At 41.2% G+C, this 23,238-nt stretch overlaps 1 protein-coding gene across 12 annotated transcripts in view; it reads left to right on the forward strand.

Moving 5' to 3' along the window:
* Positions 1–23,238, forward strand: part of Fmn1 (formin 1) — a 370,679-nt gene that overhangs the window by 267,725 nt on the left and 79,716 nt on the right. For all 12 annotated transcript variants that reach the window (XM_031371363.1, XM_031371365.1, XM_031371369.1 and 9 more), the window contains one exon: positions 20,342–20,434. In XM_031371363.1, coding sequence (XP_031227223.1) covers positions 20,342–20,434 — 93 coding nt within the window. The remainder of the gene's footprint in view (positions 1–20,341; positions 20,435–23,238) is intronic.

The raw sequence follows: 23,238 nt of genomic DNA on the forward strand, positions 1-23,238 counted from the left end.
TCCTCCTCCTCCTCCTCCTCCTCCTTCTCCTCCTCCTCCTCCTTCTCCTCCTCCTTCTTCTTCTCCTCCTCCTCCTTCTCCTCCTCCTCCTCCTCTTCTTCTTCTTCTTCAAAAAAAAGATTTATTAATTTATTTTATGTATTTGAGTACACTGTAGCTATACAGATGGTTGAGAGCCATCATGTGGTTACTCCAGCCCCACTTGCTCTGGGACCCACTCAACTCCAGCCCAAAGATTTATTTATTGTTATATGTAAGTACACAGTAGCTGTCTTCAGACACACCAGAAGAGGGTGCCAGATCTCTTTATGGATGGTTGTGAGCCACCATGTGGTTACTGGGATTTGAATTCAGGACCTTTGGAAGAGCAGTCAGTGCTCTTAACCACTGAGCCACCTCTCTAGCCCCCAGGGAGAATATTCTTAAGAAATGTTTAGTTAATTCATCTGGTGTACCTGAATGTCATAAATGGAGCAAAAAATGTTCTTTACCAGGGAGTGGTGGCACACACCTTTAGTACTTGGGAGGCAGAGGAAGGTGGATTTCTGAGTTTGAGGCCTGGCCTACAGAGTGAGTTCCAGGGCAGCCATGGCTACACAGAGAAACCCTGTCTCGAAAAACCAAAAAAAAAAAAAAAAAAAAAAAAAAAAAAAAAAGAAAAAAGAAAAGAAAAGAAAAAAAATGTGCTTTATCACCAATAAATAGAAATTCACTTAATGATAAGCACATTGGGTGGGGGGAGCAGTTTTTGACAGAAGTTGTAACTATGATAGAACTCTGGATGATGGAGGTTAGAGGAGAGAGTGAAGGCAAGAGAACACCACCATTTACATTCCACAAAGAAAAATTTTAAAGTGCCAAGAGTCCTGCAGTGAAATTCCAAAATGGTTATTCTCAATTGGGGAAAAGTCATGCCACTGAAGAGACAAGACTAACAGCCTAAAGAAGAAAGAGATGCTGTCCCTTGCCTGCATAGTATTTACTATATAAACTAAGTGTGCATATACATTCTATATACAGCCCTTACCCATGAATAACAATAAGCCAATTCACTCATATGTGATAGCTACGGTTCAATCATGCATTGAATTCAGGGATTCAGGAGGTTCTGACCCTGCCACCTACTGACTGCAGGATAAGGTATCCAAGTTTGACACATGCCTAGCCTCTGTGAAACTCAGCTGAAACAGTGAAGATATCATATTTGTCTCTCCCACTCAGCTTTGGCAAATACTGGAAGGTCTAGTGTAAGGAGTGTGGTGAGGAACTACAGCAGATATCAGCTGGGGGTAGTTCTTACAAGAGATGTGGACAGTTGATCCAGTGGGACAAGTCTGGCTCATTTATCACCTTTGAGGAAGCTCCAGAAAATCTGAGTTGAATAATTATTGACCATGCCTAATTTATTAGCTCCTTGCGTCTTTGCAGCCCATTCGTCCATAGCAGAAGTTTATTAAGCATGAACTCTGGTACAAGACTGGATACATTAGCCAGAGTCCTGACCATGTTGCCATGGTGTTAAAAATATTTAGTCTTGCAAGCAAAGTCTTAGAAATAATTTTAAAAAAAAAACTTTGATATGATTTATTTTTGTAAAATGATTTCAACAAAACAGGCCTTAAGGAACTGGGATAAATTTTCAGAGACTGTGGGTGTAAAAAGCTGAACGGCATGATTTTTCAGGCAAAGCATCCAATTAAGTATGGCATAGTGGGTAAAGGTCACACATTTCCCGAGTGGAATGCCTTCAAAGATGAATTATACAGAGAGGAGAAAGGATTTGGAAACTGAGGCTTGACTTGTCCATCAAATTAATGGAAGAAATGTGTGTTTTCCTTTGGAGCCATGATTGTGCCATCTCTAGGTGGTAGGTGTGAGTTGGTTGAGTTCTGCTGTCTTGGCTGCCTCCTCCCATTTTGTACGGTTTCACTCCGTGTTTATAAAGCAGTGTGGTTAAGAGAACTTAATTTGTTTCTTTGTTTTTCTTTGATAAGCATAAAAATACGAGCACCAATTTTTTTTTTGAAAAGTTTGAATCAGAAGTCCTGAGTTAAAAATCTTTGATTTATAAACTGTATAACTCTTGGCACGTCATTGGGTTTCCTCACCTTCCCATATCCAAGAACTAAAATTAAGGCACTACTCACTCCCATGAGTCCTGTAGCATTTACAGGAGCGTGTGAAGGCAGTCTCTAAGTACAGTGTGAGCACAATCCATGCTATCCTCTACTCCCCTTGTGTCTCTGCACATGAACTTCAGTCTATCCGTGGGCTCTGTTCACACTCAACTTCAGAATGCCTTGGCTTGTTCCTTTGCTTCCATCTCTGCACATCCTCAGTTGGCTGAAATACTCCTAGAACATTTCCCTGTTCCCACTCCCAACCTCCTGATCATTCAGTGACCACGCAGCAGACAATCTTGCCACACTTGGGTACTTGTTCTTGGCATCAGACCCAATCTCATAGCTATAGACTCCCGATGCTTCCCTCACTTCCTCTACCTCCACCACTCCCATCCCGTGGCATCTAGTCCCTCCCCCTTAGCCACATAATACTTCCAGTGGTTCCAACCTGATGAACCTTGTCTCTACTTTCAGGACCCTTGCAGAGACTATTCCCTTTGGCTGCAAGACTCCATGACTTGAGTCTTCTCTGCCTACCCAGGCCTAGAAGTCACTTTGCATTCAAGATCTCTATTGCAGCTCTCTATTTTGATGTTGCTTTTAATTCCTGTTTATTTTCTGTAAACTTACCTTCTTCTGTCATCCACCTCTATTTTAGGTGTATATTTACCATGGCATTTTTAAAGTTTATTTGTATTATGCCCAATGGGACATGCCAGTGCTCACCATTCACTCTGCATTTGCTGAGTAAATGGATAATCAGACAACTCACTAATGATAGAAATGATTTAATTTCAGATAATTGCTGGTTCTGGCAACTTGACACAATCAAGAGTGATTTTGGGGAAAGGGAAGCTCAGTTGAGAAAATGCCCTCACCTGATTGGCCTGTGATCAAGCCAGTAGGCATTTTCTAGATTAATGACTTATGAGGGAGAACCCAGCTCCGTGTGGATGTTGCCATCCATGGGCTGGTGGTCCTGAGTTGAATAAGAAAACAGGCTGAGCAAGCCAGGAGGAGCATGCCAGTAAGTAGTGTTCCTCCATGGATCTCTACTCCAGTTTTTTGCTTCCAGGTTCCTGCCTTCACTTCCCTCAGTGAATTGGCTATTACCTGGAAGTTTAACATGAGGTAAGTCCTTTCCTCTCTGAGCTGCTTTTCACCATGGATTTTATTACACTAATAAAAAGTTAACTAAGACGATTGCTAACTTTGCTCAGATTGCTCAGAGAGAAACTGGCAATCTCAGAGAGATTAATTCCTTAATGACTAGCCATGTCAACTAGCACCAGTGGCTCAACTCTTTCAAGAAACAGACTTTAAAGCTTTTCAAAGATTGATGGACCAGAGAGATGGTGAGTCCTTCAGGTACTGACAGTTAGAAGATTGTACCGTAGAAAGGCAAAACAGGTGTCATTAGAAGTTGGTAGGTGATTCTGAAGATGCAGTTCAACTTTGATATTATTAAGTTGCTATTGCTGTGTTGTCTTAGTGTAGTCTACAAAACTCATATTCAGTGGGTCGTGGAGTGTACTTCTAGTCTTAAATGACTTGGAATAACTGAAAGCCCCAAGGAATCTGAACACTTACAGGAAATGAAAGCGACTTGTAGAATTTTCTCAGGCTCAGATCTCAGGTGTCCTCTTTATAAATGATTCTTAAAGATGTCTTGAATTAATCCATGCCTTGAGTATTCTTGATTTGATAGTGCCTAGAAATAGAGCTCATATCCAGTGTAGTATCCAGTCAGTGGGGGCAGAAACTGTCCAAAGCAAGTCCTCACAGAAAGGGATGCTTGCTTGACACCTCACACTTCAGTCTAGAATGGGCTTCTGACAATGACACCTTTCCTGTACTTCTAATCGACTGCAGCCCTCCTGGGTTCCCTCACCCATACGAGATCTTCCATCATTTCTTCTTTGCTTTTAACGTGGGGTGATGACTCACAGATGCCACATAAACCCTTCTAGATCTTTATAATTGCTCTCAACCTTTAAAATCTGTCTTGAGTATGCCTATTTTTTTTTGTTTTGGAATAATTTTAACTCATTAAAATGTAAACATCAAATAGATGTTAATGGGTGATTCTCATAGAGGCCTCACCCAGCTTCCCCATTCTCATCACCATGGATTGCTGTGGAGTGTATGTCAAAACTAATACATTTCTATTTCCTAGACTTCAGGGTTTCTATGGAGCTTACTACTTTTTCCATCTGTACCCTCTTCCTGTCCTAGGGTCACCACACTTTGCTGCTGTGGCTTCCTGTTCTCCATTGATCTCCTACACCTATGTTTAACAATACCATTTCACCCTTTTCACTTAAATGTATACAAGCAGAACTTTTGCACAACCATATACTTGCTGTATCCCATCAAATAATTAAATTACATAAATTCCATAAAATGAGAAGCTAGCACAATCAAGTTTAGAAAGACCACAGCTGCTCTTGACAGGGACAAACTCAGAAGTGAGAGAACAAGGACACCAGACAGCGGCCCATGAGCTCCAAGGGTACCACACAGACAGCAGCCTATGAGCTGCAAGCTTTTAACCTGAATCGGAATTGGAAAAGGATCGTTAACTTGACAAGCCTGGTAAAACAAGAGTGAGGAGGTATCCATAAAGTTACATTTGTATGGCGGTTTAGCCATTCTCCTACAGAAGTAGACCAATGTCTGAGACAGGAAGCAGTAACACCAGAATCGTGCAGCCGGGCCTGACACTCCCATCTCAGTTGCCAAGCCAGTGTTCAAGCTACAGCATCATAAACTTGTATCAGGTCCAAGTATTTTCTAAACAGAAGAAGATCTGTGGGTGTTTGTGAATACCAAAACATTTTTCCACCCAAGTAAATTGTGTATCTAGGATCTTGTGGAAAATTCACACTGCACAAGTGAAAGCTGTCTTTGTCAGAAAACCAAATGAGCAACTAGAAGTCAGACCAAAGGGAATGGGAGTACTAGGCAGTATCTTTCTGGGTTTTTCTTGAGGCTTCTTGATTTTAGGTGGACAGGGCCCATGGGCTATGACTCTGACTTTTAGTTATTCATGGGAAGCTCAGAGGACCTACATGGTAACTGGCATCCCTGGTTTTGACAGTTGTCATGCCATTTAGAAACCTCATGTCTTACTAGGCCCTCCGTTTCCTGTTTCAAATAAAGGGATCCCCATAATAACACTTGGAGGTTTGGCTAATGTTTCCTCAGGGACTCTAGGGTCCCTGAGGCACGTGCACAGGTGGCCCCGTTTTTCCAGAGCTTCCCTGGAGATTGTAGAGGTAAGAGCAGGATCACACAAAGGTAGGCTGACACCCTGCGCTCGGACTTCACCTCAGCTACTGATGATCTGTGTAACTTTTTTCACCCTAAGGTAAAAAATGGAGAACATAACAGGACCAAACTCAGGGGGTTCTCATGAAAAACAAAGGAGAAAAGCTAATGCAGAAATGCTGCTAGTCTTTGACAGGATGAGACAGAAACATAAAGATGATCTGCTCTGGACTGTAAAGGTTAAGAACTTGTAGTAGTTTGAAGGAATTAGATAAAGATAATGTATGTCCACATAAGATTGGAGGACCAGACAGAGTAGGACCACCAACCATCCTTGCTCAATAACACAAAGAGGAAACAACCAGTGGAAATCAAGGGTGCTGGATAGCACACGAAACCTGACCATTTGTGTTTCTAAATTACTTTTCTGGATCATTTTGATGGTTGTTAAAACCATCATTGAATCCCCCAGTATGAAAAAGAAAAATCTGCAGGGTAGGAGGACCTTGTTCAACCTTTTCAATGTGTTTATTTTTTCAGCAAATATTTATTTTAAGCACTGAGCTAACTGCTAATTTTAAATAAACTCACTGAAATATCAAGCCATTTAGAAACACATTTTAAGAACAAGTAGTTTCCCCACTTCTATGGAAGAAATTTACCCCTAGTTGTCTTCAGATTTTTTCTCCTGCTAGGAGCAGGATCAGATTGCTTCTGAGGGCCATGGTTTAACTTCCGGATCTGACTTGGGTGGGAAGACACGTGCTGTATGCTCTGGCTTCTGTTCTGCAGCCTTGGAGATGCATTTCTAAAACGCTTCCCAATCACAACCACACAGAGAGCATCAGAAAGTGCTGCTCCCTCTTGTCTCAAGTGATTCTGCAGCATGGAGTTACTATGTTTGACAAATCCAAGGCCATATTTCCCTTTGGGTTGGGAACCCAATCCAAAATGGACTATTTTAAGCTTAGGGGTAACCTTTCAAATTAATAGTGTGCATTTTAAAATTATTTTTCGTCTTTAAATCCATTATAAAAGTAATTGTAAACCACAATCCATAATAGTAAGTTCTTAGATGAAATGACAAAAATAAGACAGCTTAGCTAAGCAACTAAGAATACATAATTGAACAGCTTAAACAATTGTGTTACAAGTAGCTGCTCACCTCTTGGACACAGAGACAAATGCGTGGCATACCCAGGACAGCAGGAGAGAGCTCGGATGGTCCTGCTTTACTTTAAAATTTATTTTTTGACTCATTAGCCTGTCTGATTTGGTGATCATTTCAGGCTTTATCATGTAACACCTAGCCTTTCTCAGAGAATTCTGCTTATCATCAAATCAGCCATCTCCCAGCCTCTCATTCTCCCTAACATACACCACACAAATCACACGTAACCACATAATAGCCTCCACTTAAAAGTCTCACCAGCTCATCTCCTCTAAGTGGACAGACACTGGGATGTCGACTACCAAGGGCTGTTGGACCCACAGCTCTCCTTTTGCCATAACTCAAGAGCAAGGTAGGATCCATGACAGGTTTATATGAGAACGTGGCTGAGGTCAGTGTCTGGAAGCTTCCCGCTGTACAGCAAGGGAGACCATTGGCCACTTTGTTACCCACTCTAAACTATTTCTGATCTTCAACTTTATTTTCAAACACATCCTGAGAAACCCTGACTCCCAGCAAATTGACAATGTGGCCCTCTTTATGTGAAGCCTTGTTTATAGGCCGCAATTCTCCTGACAGATTTACAAGAGTCTGTGGAGTTTTAAAGGACGATTGCTTAACAAGCATTAAGTGAGACACATAGGACTGTGTAAATATTTTAGCTGGAATAGGGGATTTTTAAAAAGGCCTGAGCCAAATATTGCATTAAATCTGACGACAGTGGCACATTGATCAGCAAGCAGCCAGCCCTGAGCTTCGCCAGCGAGACTTGTAGCCAAGTCTAGATACCAAAATCCAGCCACCGAGCTAATGTACTGCACTCTTTAAAGGAACTTTCCACACACCCCTCCTCTGTTTTCTCCTGCGGCTTTCAATCTTCTGACTTTTATTTCCTTTATGATCTATTTAGATATAAACACTTCCCAGAGTAGAAAATTACAGTTAAAGTAAGTATGTAGGAAGATGGAGATGCTGGGCTCCAAGGTCAGAAAAACCGTGGAAGGCTTGCAACCATCCCAGCCGCGCAATGTGGAAACAGGTTGCATTTTGCTACTAAGTTTGGGTGCATTAACCACTGGCTTCTCTGTAGCCAGCTGTTGTTCTGCAGGGAGAGAGTCTCAAGATTAGTCCGCCTGCCTCACCCACCCTCTTGCTGACCTTGACTTGATAAACTGAGCAGGTCCCAGCGCATGGCTCTCCTACCTGCATGATTTCCATGGAAGTGAGAACTTGAACCCACCCTTGGCAATTCTACCAGTAGCCTCGTGATTTTTACTCATGAACTCCCACTAATGACATGTACATACTTGAAGTAATTCTAGTGGGCTGCCCCAAACTGCAGACTCTGTTTCTCTTCTACAAATGGTTCAGCTTGCCAAACATGCAAATCATTGTTTGATATTGTTGACCGACCAATCTGAACATCCTCCATTTATGTTTACAAATACAGAAATGTATATTTGAGAAACAGTGTTTGATGTAAATATGTGTGTTAGTATTGACAAAATTAAATGTGTCATTAGGATGCCCCTCCACAAGAAAGCTGGTTTATTTAATAGAATTCCCAAATAATCTTACACTTATTGTCGACTTTTATAGATCTCTAGTTACTGTCTGTTTGACTAAGTTGTTTCTTGCCATTGTCCCTTCTAGGGAATAGTCACTTCATGGTCCTGTATTCCAGTGGCAGACACAGTTCTGGCCTCTGGGGCCCAGGCACCTCTGCAAAGTCTTATGGAAACCACAGTTTTCAAAGATTGTCCTCTCCATCTCTCAGGGTAGTGTAAGCTTTGGCTGTACCAAATGCAACGTGGCCGCCATGTTGGGAGGACTCCGAGAACTGTTTTCCCACTTTGCATGTAGTTTAACCTGTGGCAGCCTAAGGAGGCAAACCTGAATGCAGAATACATTTGTATGGAGACAGCCATAGCTCGGTCCCTGGCTCCCTGTAGGCTGGGGCTCTGTGTAACTGCAGAAAGGCTTTCCTACCCAGCTCTAGTGGAGCTGCTCAGTGAACGATGGCATATACTGCTGAAAATCCCTTAGGACTCTAAAATACAACACTTGTGAATTTTACAAAAGAAGGTCAGAAAGTATAAGTGAAAGATTAATAGAAATTATAAATGTGATATTGGCAGTGGTAGGTATATAAAAGCTCATGTCTAAAGGCAACCTGTGTGTTGATACCGACAGCAAGGCTGTGATGCAGAAGCCTAGACGTGGACAAACGAAAGGGAAAATGCTAGCTCCGCTCTTGCCGTGGTACCACGGAAGAGTTTTCCACTACTAGGTTTTTATTGTTATTTTAATTTTCTGCACATGTGTCTGTTACCTTTATAGTACTTTTTAGAAGCTAACGACTGGTCTCCTCCAAGATGAATTCCCTTCCCTTTAGAAGCCTAGTAATGTCATGCTTAGCTCCTGCCTCACATAGCTTAGAGTCAGTCTGGCAGTCAGTCTTGCTGAATGGGCATTTGTTTTCCATTCTCCCCCTCCCTCCCTCTGTCCCTCCCTCCTCCCTCCCTTCTCTCTCCCTTTCTCCTTCCCTTTCTGACACACACACACAATCTCTCTTTGCCCCTCCTTCCCTCCTTTCTTCCTTCTCTTCCTCCCCCTTTCTCTCTCATACAAGGACACTTTTTTTGGAGACGGTGTCATTCCACAACCTAGCCTAAGCTAAAACTCGCTATGTAGCCCAGGCTAGCCTACAGCTCATAATCCTCCAGCCTCAGCCTCCCCAGTGCAGGAATGATTGACCTGGCTTTTCTGTCTATTGCTTGAAATATCCTTATTCAATAGATTTCTCTTACAAATAGATTTATGGCAAAATATTCACAAATTCTTCAAGATAATGCTTTATCATTCAAAGCTATATACTTATATATCTCACAAGACCTTTCAGAACTACAGTCATTAGTTCAAATGAAGGCTTCTAAAGATGACAATTTTCATGGAGACCTATACAAGGAACATTTTTTGGTAAATGGCTGGATCATTTAACACTCTATAAATCAAATCATGCCCAATCCATCTGTATTTAGGCTAGTCGTGGGTAGGTGATTAATGAATATTTTTCATGCTAATGTCTCACAGACCAAGGCTGCACCCATAACCACATAATCATCACAGTGGAAACTGTGACTCAGCTCTGATGTCTGATAGGAGGGTCCTATGAATTGTGTAGACAATACCGTGCAAAGGCTGCAGTTGGTGGCCCTGCTTTGCAAATCTTTCCAGAAGTCCTAAAGCATGTTGGCAGGTCCTCACTTAGCCCTGTCACTTCTGCTTAAATTTTTTCATGCAAAATACTCACAATCATGGGACATTAAGGTGCATTTGATCTCCAGCAGCCTCCCTCCGTGAAGTGAATCAGAATCATGGGATTCCCCTGGGCCCGAGATTCCTGGTGGGTTTATTTTTACACAACATTCCTCTGGAGAAAGAGGCACCCACTCCCTAGAGGGCTGTGACCCTTCTGTACTTAATCACAACAGCCCAATGGAAGGTCCTTTCAACAGAGTCCTGCTCCGTAAGAAGATCTCTAAAACATCTCAGGCAACTATAAACTGCTTTTGTGTGTGTGTGTGTGTGTGTGTGTGTGTGTGTTTACAAATATGTGTAGAGGACAGAAGTTGACATCACATCTTCCTCAACCATGGTTCTGCTTTTTCTTGAGGCAAGGTCTCTCACTGAACCTTGAGCTTGCTGTTTCAGATAGACTGAGCAGCTAATAGCCCCCTTCATCTAACTGTCTCTGCCCACTGGCACTGGGGTTAATTACCACCACATCTAGCTTTTACATGAGTACTTGCAATCTGAACTCAGGTCTCCATGGTTGCATAGCAAGAGTTTTACCCAGTGCTGCATCTTCCTAGCACTCTCTGATCCAGTTTGACAAAGTTCCTGTCAAGAAAGAATTTCTTTTGACTTTACAGTTCCTGGTAGATATTGCCTACCATGACTGGGAATATATGGTCAAAGAAATCCCAGCACTGGCTCTTTACATCTCATGGTCATTCAGGAAGCAGATAGTGGACAGGAAATGGGGCTAGACGTAGACGCTCAAGCTCTTCTCCCAGTAGTCTCTCTCTCCCAGCAGAGAGCTACCTCCTTACTGTCCCAAAACAGCACCGCTAGCTGAAGGCAGTGTTCAAGCATACAGCCTATGTTAGGCTTTTCATCTCACCTGTCATGTTACCTCAAAATAAACTCTCCTTGACCTACCTTGCTTTAGCCTTTTTTCTCCAGCTTAATTTCATACACATATTGAAACTTAACTCTACACATACATGGCTACAAGGTAGGTCTCCATCTAGCCCACCCTCCTCCATCTTGGCATACCACTCCCTGCCCCCACTTAGCAGTGAACACTGTGACGTCATCATTGACTCCCATGGCGGCAGATTCACCAGTCACTTCCCTGGCCATCTTCTTTGACACCCAAGACTGTATAGAGCTGTGTGTGCACTTTGTCTTTCCTGCTGTACTGTTTTTCTTTTGCATTGTATAATTCTGCATTCCTCGTTTTTTCATTTTCTACCCAGCTGGCCTTTCCTGCAGTGTCTGCTTGCCCCAGGCTGTGTGCTGAAGCCCTCTCTTCTCTGGCTACAGTCCCTCCTTGGCAACTCATCTATTGCTGTGGCTTTAAATACCAATTTTATGTCAATGACTCCCTGGTGTATTTTTGTCTCAGTCTTGTGTCCTCAAGTGCATGCTTTTATATACAACATGAGAGTCTAGTTAACATTTCCAGCTTAACATGACCTGAGTAATCCTCTGGATTCCCACTCTCAAGCTCATTCATGGCCTGCTTCCTTACTTCACTTAAAATCTCCAGTCGAGTATCTTCTTGGAGAGGTGTTTCCCGACTTCTTTAAAGAAAGCTCTAAGCCCCCTATGCTTATGGTACCTTCTCATGTTCTTTCCCCTTTGCAGACTCTAGAATCACCTGCCCGAGCATACCTAACCTGATAAATCTCTGGCAGCAAAGATCTGTTCTTATAGACACTGTCCTTGAAGCTAAACTCTGGACAATAGGAAACCAAAAGAAGGAGGTCTCTGAGCTCTTGTGATGTACGACACCACCATGCCACCTCAACATGCTTTAGTGTCATTCCTGGTGTTCTCCCTTCCATCGCTTCTCCAGGCATTTCAATGTTTTCATAAGCTGTCCTTTCTGGATAACCATTTTCAGCCCAATATGTGTTAAGAATGCCCTACCCAGTGTTCCATGACACCACACTGTAATATAATGTATTGATTTCCTGGGATTTTTGCTTTTCTTCTTTTGTTTTGTTTCACTGTCAAACAAAAGTAGGATGCAGTTTTAAAAGAAGAATGTGGGTCTTGTTAGATATTTGTCCCTAATGTGTGGCACAGTGGCAAACAGCAGTGGTGCCCCTCTTCTTCCTTATGCAAGAGAGCATTGCTCCATACCATCTCTAATCTCAGCATACAACTCATTTCCATTTCTGTGCACAGCTCACACGCACAGGAGACGGTGCACCCCGGGGGTGGGCTCGGGCACTTCGGGTGCAGGCATCATCCTGAGATGACAGCCAGCCTGCTGGCTCCTCCTCTCTCCATACATCACCGTCCAACGGTGTGTGCTCAGTGGCTTTAGTCACATTGTGAGGCATCACAGAAGCCAGCCTTGTCCAAGTCATGTGTTCCTGTCCTTTTACCATGGCCTGTCTGTAACCAACTCTTAAAGGTGATTCAAAGTCTTCCTCGCCTGTGAAAGACATCTCTCACCTTAAGCTAGAATATCAGTTACCACCTATCCAGACTTGTATGTAGAGTGGAGAAGGCAGAGTGCTTGGTTTCAGGAACTCATTGGAGATTTTGGATCTATTACTAAGGTGTGATCTATCTGTATCTACATACATATATGTAACAATAATCAGCAGACCCAAAGAAACAGGTTCCCAAGGAAAGAAGTGGGAATCTCCATGATTATCCTGCACTTTATGGCTAATATCCACTTATAAGTGAGTACATACGACATGTGTCCTTCTGACGCTGGGTTACCTCACTCAGTATAATATTCTCAAGTTTCATCCATTTGCCTGAAAAATTCATGATGTCTTTGTTTTTAATAGCCAAACAGTATTCCATTGTGTAGATGTACCACATTTTATTTATCCATTCTTCAATTGAGGGACATCTGTGTTGTTTCCAGTTTCTGGCTAATAAAGCTGATATGAACATAGATAGGTTCATAACAGTTGCCTCTGTAGTATAGTTGGGCATGGCCAGGAGTATTATAGCTGGGCCTTGAGGTAGAACTATTCCCAGTTTTCTGAGAAAGCATCAAATTGATTTCCAAAGGGGTTGTGCAAGTTTTCACTCTCAGCAATGGACGAGTGGTCCCTTTGCTCTACATCCTTAGCAGCATGTGCTGTCCCTGAGTGTTTGCTCTTAGCCATTCTGAGAGGTGTAAAATAGAAACTCAGGGTTATTTTGATTTGCATTTCCCTGATAACCAAGGACTTGGAACATTTCTTTAAGTGCTGTTCAGCTATATGAGATTTCTGTTGGGAATTCTCTGTTTAGCTCCATACTTGCAGTTTTTAATTGAGTTATTTTGACTGTTAGTGTATAATTTAGTATATTTATTGTATAATTTCTTGAGAGTTTTTTTAATATACATAAATGTTGGGTATTAGCCTTCTGTCGAATGTATGGTTGGTGAAGATTTTTCTCAATTTGTAGGTTGCTGTTTTGTCCTGTTGACAGTCTTCTTTGCCTTACAGAAGCTTTTCAGTTTCAGGAGGTCCCATTTATCAATTGTTGATCTTAGTGTCTGAGCTGTTGGTGCTCTGTTCAGGAAGTTGTCTCCTGCACCTATGTGTTCAGGGCTATTAACTTTTTGAATGTTAACAAACTTTTATTTGTATTGCTTGCCATTCTCTTGCCTAGTTCCAGTTGTTTCTAGTAGAATTTTATTAGTTAGTGCATGTTGCTATATTTTGGAGATAGACTATTACATTTGGTTTCTCCAGCATTTGTACATCACAGGGTTATTTCCCAGTTCTGACCCACTCGGATATACATATATTATAACTATGATGAAAATCATAGTTTTATTTAAGACTCTAAAATTTACCTTCTAAAAGGAACCCAGATAGGATATTTTTCTTTTACCAGTTCATTTTAGCTTCAGTTTAAATCTGACTTTTAATTACCTTTTTTGTTATTTTTATGAGGAAAATATAATTCACCCGTTTAATATGTACAATGCAATGAAGTTTAGTGTTTTTTGAGTACTGTAGAGTAGTGTAGCCATAAATGAGTTTTAGAAAAATTTTAAAGAATTTTTTACTACTCTAGAAAAACATACTTTATGTCTTAGTCAGTACCCCCCGAACACACACACACACACACACACACACACACAAACACACACACCTTCCTCTTCAAGCTCTAGGCATCCCTAATCTATTTTGTCTTTTTGATTCTGTTTATTTAGGCTGTTTCAAATAGAATCATACAGAACATACTATTTTGTCATTGGCTTCGTCCATTTACAATAGTGTTTTCAATTGCAGTTAGTATCATGCCATTCCATGTTGCAGTATGTATCATGTCATTATTTTTATGACCAAATAATATTTCACTATGTATATGAAATGCATTTTATGCATTCATCCATCATTTGGTGGACAATTGTGTCATTTCTACTTTGTGGAATACCAAAGCTGAACATTCAACATAATGTTCTATCTAGCCTTGGAGGTAGAGGCACTATGAGTTTACTGATATAAGGCAGCACACACATGCAAAAGTTCGTGTAGTAGTGTCTGCAGTATCCTGATGTAACATCCTGATCCAGTCTGCATGTGGCTAAGTCTTATGTTTTATTTCCTAACATACAGTGTCCCACTCAAGATTTTTTATCCACCTTAGAAACGGATGTTGCTCTTGCATGGAGAAATAATTTGCATATGATACCAGCTGAATTCCCAAACTACAGCTAAAGAAACATCTTTGATTGCATATAGATTGTCCACAACTGGATCTTTGGTGCACAGCTGTCTAACTTGAGCCTGGATATGAGGCCTTTGGAGGGCTGCCTGGCAAAAAGTACTGACTAAGCAATGTCCTTCAAATCTGTGTTATATGGCTTTCTCCTCGAGTAGATTTTTCCTTCACTCTTGCCCATCACTCTGGCCTAAGATTGCTGATGACACCACCTCTACCCATTACCATTCCATGCTATTAAATATTTGTAATGTGTCTATGAAAAGTCATGCACAAGAAATACACGCTTTATTCTAGGAGTATATCTTTTGGCTGCTTTTAAAAAGCACGTTGAAATCTCTCTTTACATTACCTTTTCATGTATATTATATGTATACATTCATATATATATATATACATATATACAAATATTCCAATACATATGGATGTTGCTTGGTGATAGACCTTTTCTATAATATGTATAAGCCCCTGGATTCCATCCTTAGCATTGTGGATGAAAGGAAGAAAGAACAGGAGGGAGGAGGAAGGGAGGTACTGAGGGAGAGAGAAAGATATGGAAGACCCACAAAATAGGACTACTATGCCAACTTTTAACAAGCACATGAAAACATGTTAATATTTTATTAGTTCAAAACCAGCTTTCTGCTTTCTGTAGAAGTAATAGTTCAGGTCAAAGCTGACATCGTTAAAGATTGTATATAAGTTAAACTATTATCCAGATTTTGATTTCTAAATACATGTTTCTTTAAAGTTTACTTTAACAAGAGCATGTTTTGGGGGGGAAGCTTAAAAAAAAGTGGTCACTTTTCAACAAAACCCATACATACATGAATTCATAATGTGTGAAAAGCGTGAGAATAGTGTGCATCCTGTTAACTCTGACAGGAAAGATGTGTAGATGCAGCCTTTACTGTGTGCTGTGTAAGAAGGGTCAGTGACTCACTCCCTACAGTGTAGGATGGAAAGATATTAGTTCTTTCACCAACATCTCCCCAGTACCTGGTTCAATTTCGTGCACATCCTAGGTGCCTGGCAGATATTTACTAAGACGATATGTTCATTCAGGGAATTCCTTTGTAACAAATTCCTTCACCAAGCACCAGATATGTTTTATAGTTTAGCTCCAATTTCTCCCTCTCACCTAAAACTCACCAATACAACACAAAAACGTTGATTAGCACACAATTTGATATGTTCCTATGACAATCCTTAATGCTGGTCCTTTGAACATGGAGCTTGTGGAAAAGACAGAGCTTATAAATCTTCAGAATAAATAGAACTCACCCAGAACCATGGAAGCCTGGGAATTAGGTAAGCAGAGAAAAGACAATTTCAGATTCAGAAAGCATCAGTTTTACATACAGTGTGTTTCGGCTTTGCAAAGTCCTGGAGACAATCCCCAGCAACACACACATACACACAGAGACACACACACATGCACACAGACACACACACACACACCACACACAGACACACACACGCACACAGACACACACACACAGACACACACACACAGACACACGCACACACACAGACACACACACACACACCATACACAGACACACACATGCACACAGACACACACACACAGACACACACACACACACAGACACACACACACAGACACACGCACACACACAGACACAGACACACACACACACACACATTATGACTGAACTTGAGTCCGTATAGCAGTATCACAATAATTAATAGTATTTTCTCGTGTACTTTGATACAAAGCACATATGATTTTGACCAGTTGTATCAGAGTTGCTTCTGTGTTCTTCTGACATATACTTGCTTTTTAAAAGTGCCTCAGTGAAATTTATTTTTAGGAGCCAAAAATAGATAACCTGATGGTCTTAGAAGCTTGACATTTGAAATCTTAAAACGTTCAAGAACATATTTTTTTTTCCTGCAAGAAGTCACAATTGCTTAGCCTTTAAATGAGAGTCTGATTTTAGTTGTTCTCCATTATTCTATCATGCATCAGTTTTTATTTCCCTGTTACTGCTGACCACTTACTAGTAGCTAACTTTAGAAACTAATGTCTTTTACAGTTGAAAGTTTTACAGAGAGAAAAGAGGACAGGCTTGGTTTTAATGTTGGAGGTCCTGGCACGGACTGTGCTTAAGGCAACTTTGGTGGTCTGGCAAGACTATCTAGTAAGTAGTCTTCTGGGTGGACAATGAGTGGTATTTACGAATTTGTCCATGACCTCTCTTCTTTGTGCCCCTCCAGTCTCCAGTGTCATCATTAATTAGTCTTAGGTCTCCCATTTGTCTCTTAGAAAGCGTCTTGGGTAAGCCAAGTTAATAAATGTGGAGTGTGTGAGCTGCTGGCCACCGGAACATGCAACTGTGCAGGGGCATTTGGAGGGCAGCCTGTCCTTTGATCCTGTGGAGAAGTTTAATTCCAGCAGGCTGCATGGGAGTCCCAGCCTGGTGGGGTGCAGAGGGGTCCTCTGAGCACACCCATGGGACTGCTGTCATTTGTCCTGGTTTTACTTTCTAATTTCTAAAACAGAGGATTCCAAGACAGGGAGAATGATTTCACGAGGTTTCTCAGCTTTCCAGAGAATGTGCAGGCATGGCATTCTTCAGTGGATTCTCACCATAGGTGGTAGGATCTCAGCAAGGGGCTGAGAGGCATTACTACCATCTTCTAAATGGGAGATCTCTAAAGTGAAGGAGCACCCAGCTTCTTCAGCATTTAGTCCCCAGCCCTCACACTGTAGCCTTTCTGCTGTGAAATGTTTCCTGACCAGTTTTACCAGGTCATCATAATAGTATATAATAGTTTGGTTGATTGCTAATGCTTCACACTCTGGAAACTACTTTTATATATTATTTCATATCATACAGGAAGACAGGGGCCATCACTTGCAGATAAGACAAAAAGGCCATAGCCCACCTGAGCTCATAAACTTTGAACAGTTTTATGGCCATCCCATTTGTCACTACTGTTAGGACAAAAGAAGAGCTACAATGACCAGTCTTTTCATTTCAGAAGTCAAAGCCCTGCTTTAGTGACTGTGGACCCAAGCTCTTTTAACTTTGCTTAGAAAAAGCTAGCCAGACATGACAGTACTGCCCTGAAGAGCCGGTGCTCTTCAAAAGCACCGAGAGTCAGATCCCAGGGTCTGGCTGGCAAGTCACTGGTTCAGAAAGGAACCCTGTCTCAAAAAATAAAATGGAGAGTGAAGAGAAGATAATCAGTGTCAACCTTTGGCTTTCATGAACACACATTCACATACACATGCACTCATACACGCACACACATGCACACACACATGCACATACACATTAAACATGCACGCACACATGGAACATACAAATGAAAATTTTTTAGATATATTGACCCATTTTAGATGGACTTGGGACCACCCATTATGATGTTCTCACGATTTAGCCCTGCCCTGACTCTGTCATCCAGATCTGTTTGTTCCACCTTCAAAATGTGTCCCAGTTCTGTTTACCCTCCTCTCCCTTTTCTCTGTCTTCTGACATCACTTCTGTTTCACTGTTTCAGCAAGAGAATAATGATATCAGGAGGGATGTTTACCATTGTTCCAGTGGTTTATCTACTTGGAAAACAGGAAAGAGAAATCTGATAGTAATAGAATAGTTATAGAATACTTTTTATAGAGAAGATCAAAAACACTTTCAAAGAAAGGTAAAGATGTTCAAATAAGAATGCTTTTTGTTTGTTTTTATAACTTACATATTTATTTCTTCTGTGGGCATGTGTGTGCATGTGCAGAGACCAAAGAACAACTTTCAGGGTTGGTTTTGTTCTTCCACCTTGTGAGCCCAGGTATCAGACTCGGAGCAGTGGGCATGGTACCGCGTGCCCTAGTCTACTGAGCCATCTCACTAGCTTCTGAAACAAGCATTTTGAAGAGGTTTGGCTGCTTTTGAGGAAACTGTCCTCCATTTGTCCCAAGGTAGGATTTGTGTTTGTCATCTTGGTGACCAGCACTGGGACAGTTGTTGTAGTAGACTTTCTAGGAGAGCTCTAACCAGACGCCCTAGAAAGCAGCAGTGCCAGGAGAAGTCTGAAGTGGTGCACTCCTGCACTGGGACCTAGGAGCCCCAAGCTATGGCAGAACCCCGAGAATGTGTGTTACGAAACAACACAAGATCCCCCAGTCATGTTCGCACCATCTTCTGGTCTCCCGGCATAGTTGAAGAGTCTAGAAATCTGGCTGCTGATAGATAATGCAAATGAAAAGTGTCAACTCCCTCCTGTGATATCAGGGCTTGAGAAACTGAACCAGAGTTCAAGGCAAGACTGTTTCAAACAGAAAAAGTGTCAGGGGACCACTTGCAGAGGACACTGAGTCACTTTGCTTGTAAAAAAAAAAAAAAAAAAAAAAAAAAAACACAGAATGCTGGGTAAGATGTTTCTGATGTAAATAAAAGTCCCTCCCCAACTGCTCACTTCCAAAATGTCTTTCTTTTATGTTTATAGAGTCTTCCAAGATGTAAGTATACATTTCTCTACCTTCCCTCCCTCCTTAAGACAGGGTTTCATATGGTACCAGGTTAGACTGGAACACTCTGTATAGCTTAGTTGACCCTTACACTCAAGTCCCATCTGCCCCAAGTACTTCAGAGGTATACACTATACAGCTAGTGGTTTCTCTATTTTATTTTAACTCAGTAGCATGATATACTTATGATAAAAATCCAAGGCTTTAATCTGGTTTCTTAGACAAGATTTTATCAGTAATTCCAGCCATGACCAATGGTCGAAGCCACTGACCAGAAGCATATAGAAAACACTGGAAGACATCTTTTTCCTAAATTAACCACTCTTCTTGATTATTGTGGTTTCCATGTAACCAAATCTGGTTCAAGGCAACCTGATTATCAAAGGAGCAATTTGTTGTAAATTCCAGGTGTCCTGTCTGAAGTGGATCTAGTGAAAGTATTCATGTGTTAGTGAAGCTAGAAGTAAGTGGTGTGAGGTCAAAGGGCCCTCACTCTGTAATGTATGTGCTGGGGACTCAGTAGGATGAGTGAGGCAGGTTATTTTATGATCTTGAAAGGTTGCACTCCAACCCAGCAAAATGGAGGGCATCCGATTGCCTTCTGGGAGTAGTACTTATCGCCCTGGAACTCAGGTCTATCCCTCCTTTTCCTCATTGGTCAAGCAGTCAGTGGAGGAGGACTCAGTCTTACTCATCACCTGCTACTTGTATTTGTCTATTTCCCCATCAAACTCTGCAGGTGGGCTTATCTCTACATTTTTGTATCCTATTTATTTTAAAGCTTGTTTAGGTGGGTTGAAGTGTCCCAAGTCTGTGAGTCACTAGGCCAATTTGGCTCTTAATGCTGTACTCTGAGCTTGTAGTCTGGGTGAGGAGCGATGGACTAGGATGTAGCAGCGGGTGTCCTGTGGTTTCTGCCCCACACAGTGGGGCAGCATGTACACCGACTCTCAGCGCATTCATCTTGAGAATGGACCTTGGGTTTGTTTGCTGAGTGAGAGGCATTTAAAATGCATCCAGTATGCTTCCTGAACTGGGGCATGCATCATGAAGATTCTAACCTGATGGTTCCAGGAATTCAGATGTGTGGGAACTTGAGCAAAATCTCTTTCAGTCTATGAATCGAAGATGGCCAAGGACCTTTGTTCCCTGAAATCAGTCCTTAAGTACCCCTGCTCCCCATTATGAGGAAGAAAAAAAGGAATCTGTATGATTGATAATGAAACACAGTGCCCAGGCAGGCTCTCAGCAAGTGTGTCTTCTTGATTAAGTCTAATCTACACCTACCTCTCTTTGCAGCAAGTGAACAACAGATGAAGCTGGTGTGCAAGGAGTCCCCAAGGGAGTACCTGCAGCCTTTCAAGGACAAACTGGAGGAGTTCTTCAAGAAAGGTAGGAAGCTTCTCAGGTGGACATCAATGGGTACTCTTCTGTGTCATCATGTCAGAAGGTTTCATCCTCTAAATCATTCATTATTCTTCCTGCTCTTGAGACACTTTGGTAAACCTTCCTGTCTCTCTGGACCGTAGATGTCCTTGATATATGTTAACTGAACACAGTGTATACATATAAGGCTTGCATAGTCCTGCAGCTCAGGTTAATGGTCACCCCTGACAGGTCGATGAGGATTATATTCCTGGTCTCATAAGCATGGCAACTTGGAAATTTGAAATTTGTTGTTTTTTGTTGTGTTGGGTTTTTTTCCATTCCATTACAGGGAGGCAAACTGACGCCCAGTGAATGTTATCATCCCACTGCTTGGCACCCATTGGTTCTCTGGGATACTCAGAACATCCAACACTTACTTAGAAACCTTTGCAGGTTCTGTACCTTCCTCCATATTTTGGGGAGAACTAAGACACTTTTATTGATCGGAGTTAGTGAACATGAAAATGCAATGCTTCTATGTATTTCCTATTTTAATTTCCCAAAATCAGTTTAAGATTCAAAAGAAAACTAAATATGGGGTTTTTGAAAGAAGCTTTCTTTTTTACTAGAAAGCCAGGGGAAATGCATGCAGGGACGGTTGGGGAAATTTCAACATGCTGTTTCTATTACCAAATAAGGCCACATGATACTCCACCATCAAAAGGCTGCTAAGTTGGGTCAATTGACAAAGTATGGCCAAACCACCTTGGAAATTAGCAGAGAAATTCTCAGTCCATGAGTCACAGGAACTCCATCCCAGCTGCTCCCTCCGTGCAGAGATCTCTGTTCTTTCCTCTCTACGAGATCTTGTTTCCATGAAGCAGAATGCAGAGTCGGTCTTGTTCAGCCTCATGTTTGATGGGAGTAACGGATCAGGCACAGTACCATCTAGAGAGCAAACATTTTGTACACAAATGACACAAACATTTCATACTATGTGACTGTGAATAGGTAGGTTTTTTAAATGTGATTTATCAATGTAAATATGTTGCTTTATGGGCTATACCATACATACATAACCTGCAGGAGCTTCCATAACTGGAAGGTACTTCTACTTTTGTTACCCCTAATCTATGACTGTTTCTTTTCACATATGTGAACTGAACTTGAAATGAGGTACATATGGCTTAGATTCTATACTTTTTAAAATTTTTCTATTATTCAATAGCTGGAAAATTCCAAAATGTATGTATGTATGTATGTATGTATGTATGTATGTGTGCATGTGTATATATATGTATACACACACACATACACACACACACACATATATATATATATTAGAGTTTTATCTGCCTGAATATCTTAATGGGCTTAAATTCCCTCTTTAAAAGACAGTATCTTGATACATTGAAAATTCTATTATTTTGATGAAAAGAGATAAATATGAATAGGTTAGAACCTTGAAAACGTTTCAAACTTGGAAACTTTACTAGGTTTCTCAGCTTAGCCCTAAAGTAGTTCTTGAGAATTTCAATTTTTTTTGAGTATTTTGATCACATTGATTCCTATCCCCAGCTTCACCCAGATCCATTCTTTTCACCCTCACTTTCTTATTTAACTTTTGCATGTTCTTCTTTCTTAAAAAACCCATTGTATGCAGTTTATTTGGCTAACTATACTTGGGAATGGGGTCTGCCATACTACATTACACCATTTAAGAAAATTGACTCTTTCCCAGGAGCTATCAAATGCCAATAGTTCTTCAGCTATCAATAGAATTTCATGCCCACCCCCACCCCTCATTCTGGGATTTTGTGTGGCTTCATCTCATATAGATCTCATGCATGTTGTCACAATCTATATGAGTTCATATGTACAACTCTCCTGTTGTGTGTGGAAAGCACTGTTACAGTGCCAATTGAGACCATGGTTCTGTCGTTTAGTGGTGTATAACTAAGAACTACATGACACACAATGTTATCCTAATATGGTTTAGAACCTTTAGCTTTGCTAACTTGCTTGCAGAGTACACAAGTGGGAATATCTCTTGATTACTATTAGGGCAATAAAGAGTAGTTCCTTTGAAAAATAGAAAAGATTTATTTTGGGTCAGAGTTTCAGAAGTGTCATTCAGGGTCACTTGGCTCTATTATCCACAGGCTCCATTGTCCATGGTCTGTGTTAGGCAGAGCATCACGAAGTGAACATGGGCAGAATACAGTACTACAGTTTTTAAGAGTAGCTGTTTCTCTGACTAGTAGAAAACATAAAATTCTCTGCCCACCACAAATATGCATTATTGACCTTGGATAATCACATTTTATGGTGATTTTCATGCGATTTAAGTATAACATTTATCTGATTCCACATTTTCATAAGCAGTGCCACTATTACATGTGCTTCTAAGGAGAATACAACTGCTAACCCAGCCTTGATATAGAGCTAATAAAATATACCCCCCCGATATCGGAAATGCTAAAGTGTGAAATCTCTGTCAGTCCTGGAGTTGATATGATATGTAATATAACCGATAAGATGGTGAAATTGGTCAAGAGGAATTTTTCTCAGACAGGTTAGGAAATGCATTCCAGGCAGAGGGAACACTGCAAACCTATAACAATAGAAGATGTGAAGTGTTTAGGAAATGCATAAGACTAGGTGAGACCAGATCATAGGCTTTATATGAAAAATGTAAGACTTGAAAGGAGAAGAGAATCTCCACAGGACTTGATGAGAACCTGAGTTTCATGTTATAGACAGCAGACCATAGTGGAAAATGCCATGTACAGGAATGGCAAGTGCAGGCTGGGCTGAGTATTTTATTT

Source organism: Mastomys coucha, unplaced genomic scaffold (assembly GCF_008632895.1).
Source record: "Mastomys coucha isolate ucsf_1 unplaced genomic scaffold, UCSF_Mcou_1 pScaffold15, whole genome shotgun sequence".
NCBI lineage: Eukaryota > Metazoa > Chordata > Mammalia > Rodentia > Muridae > Mastomys > Mastomys coucha.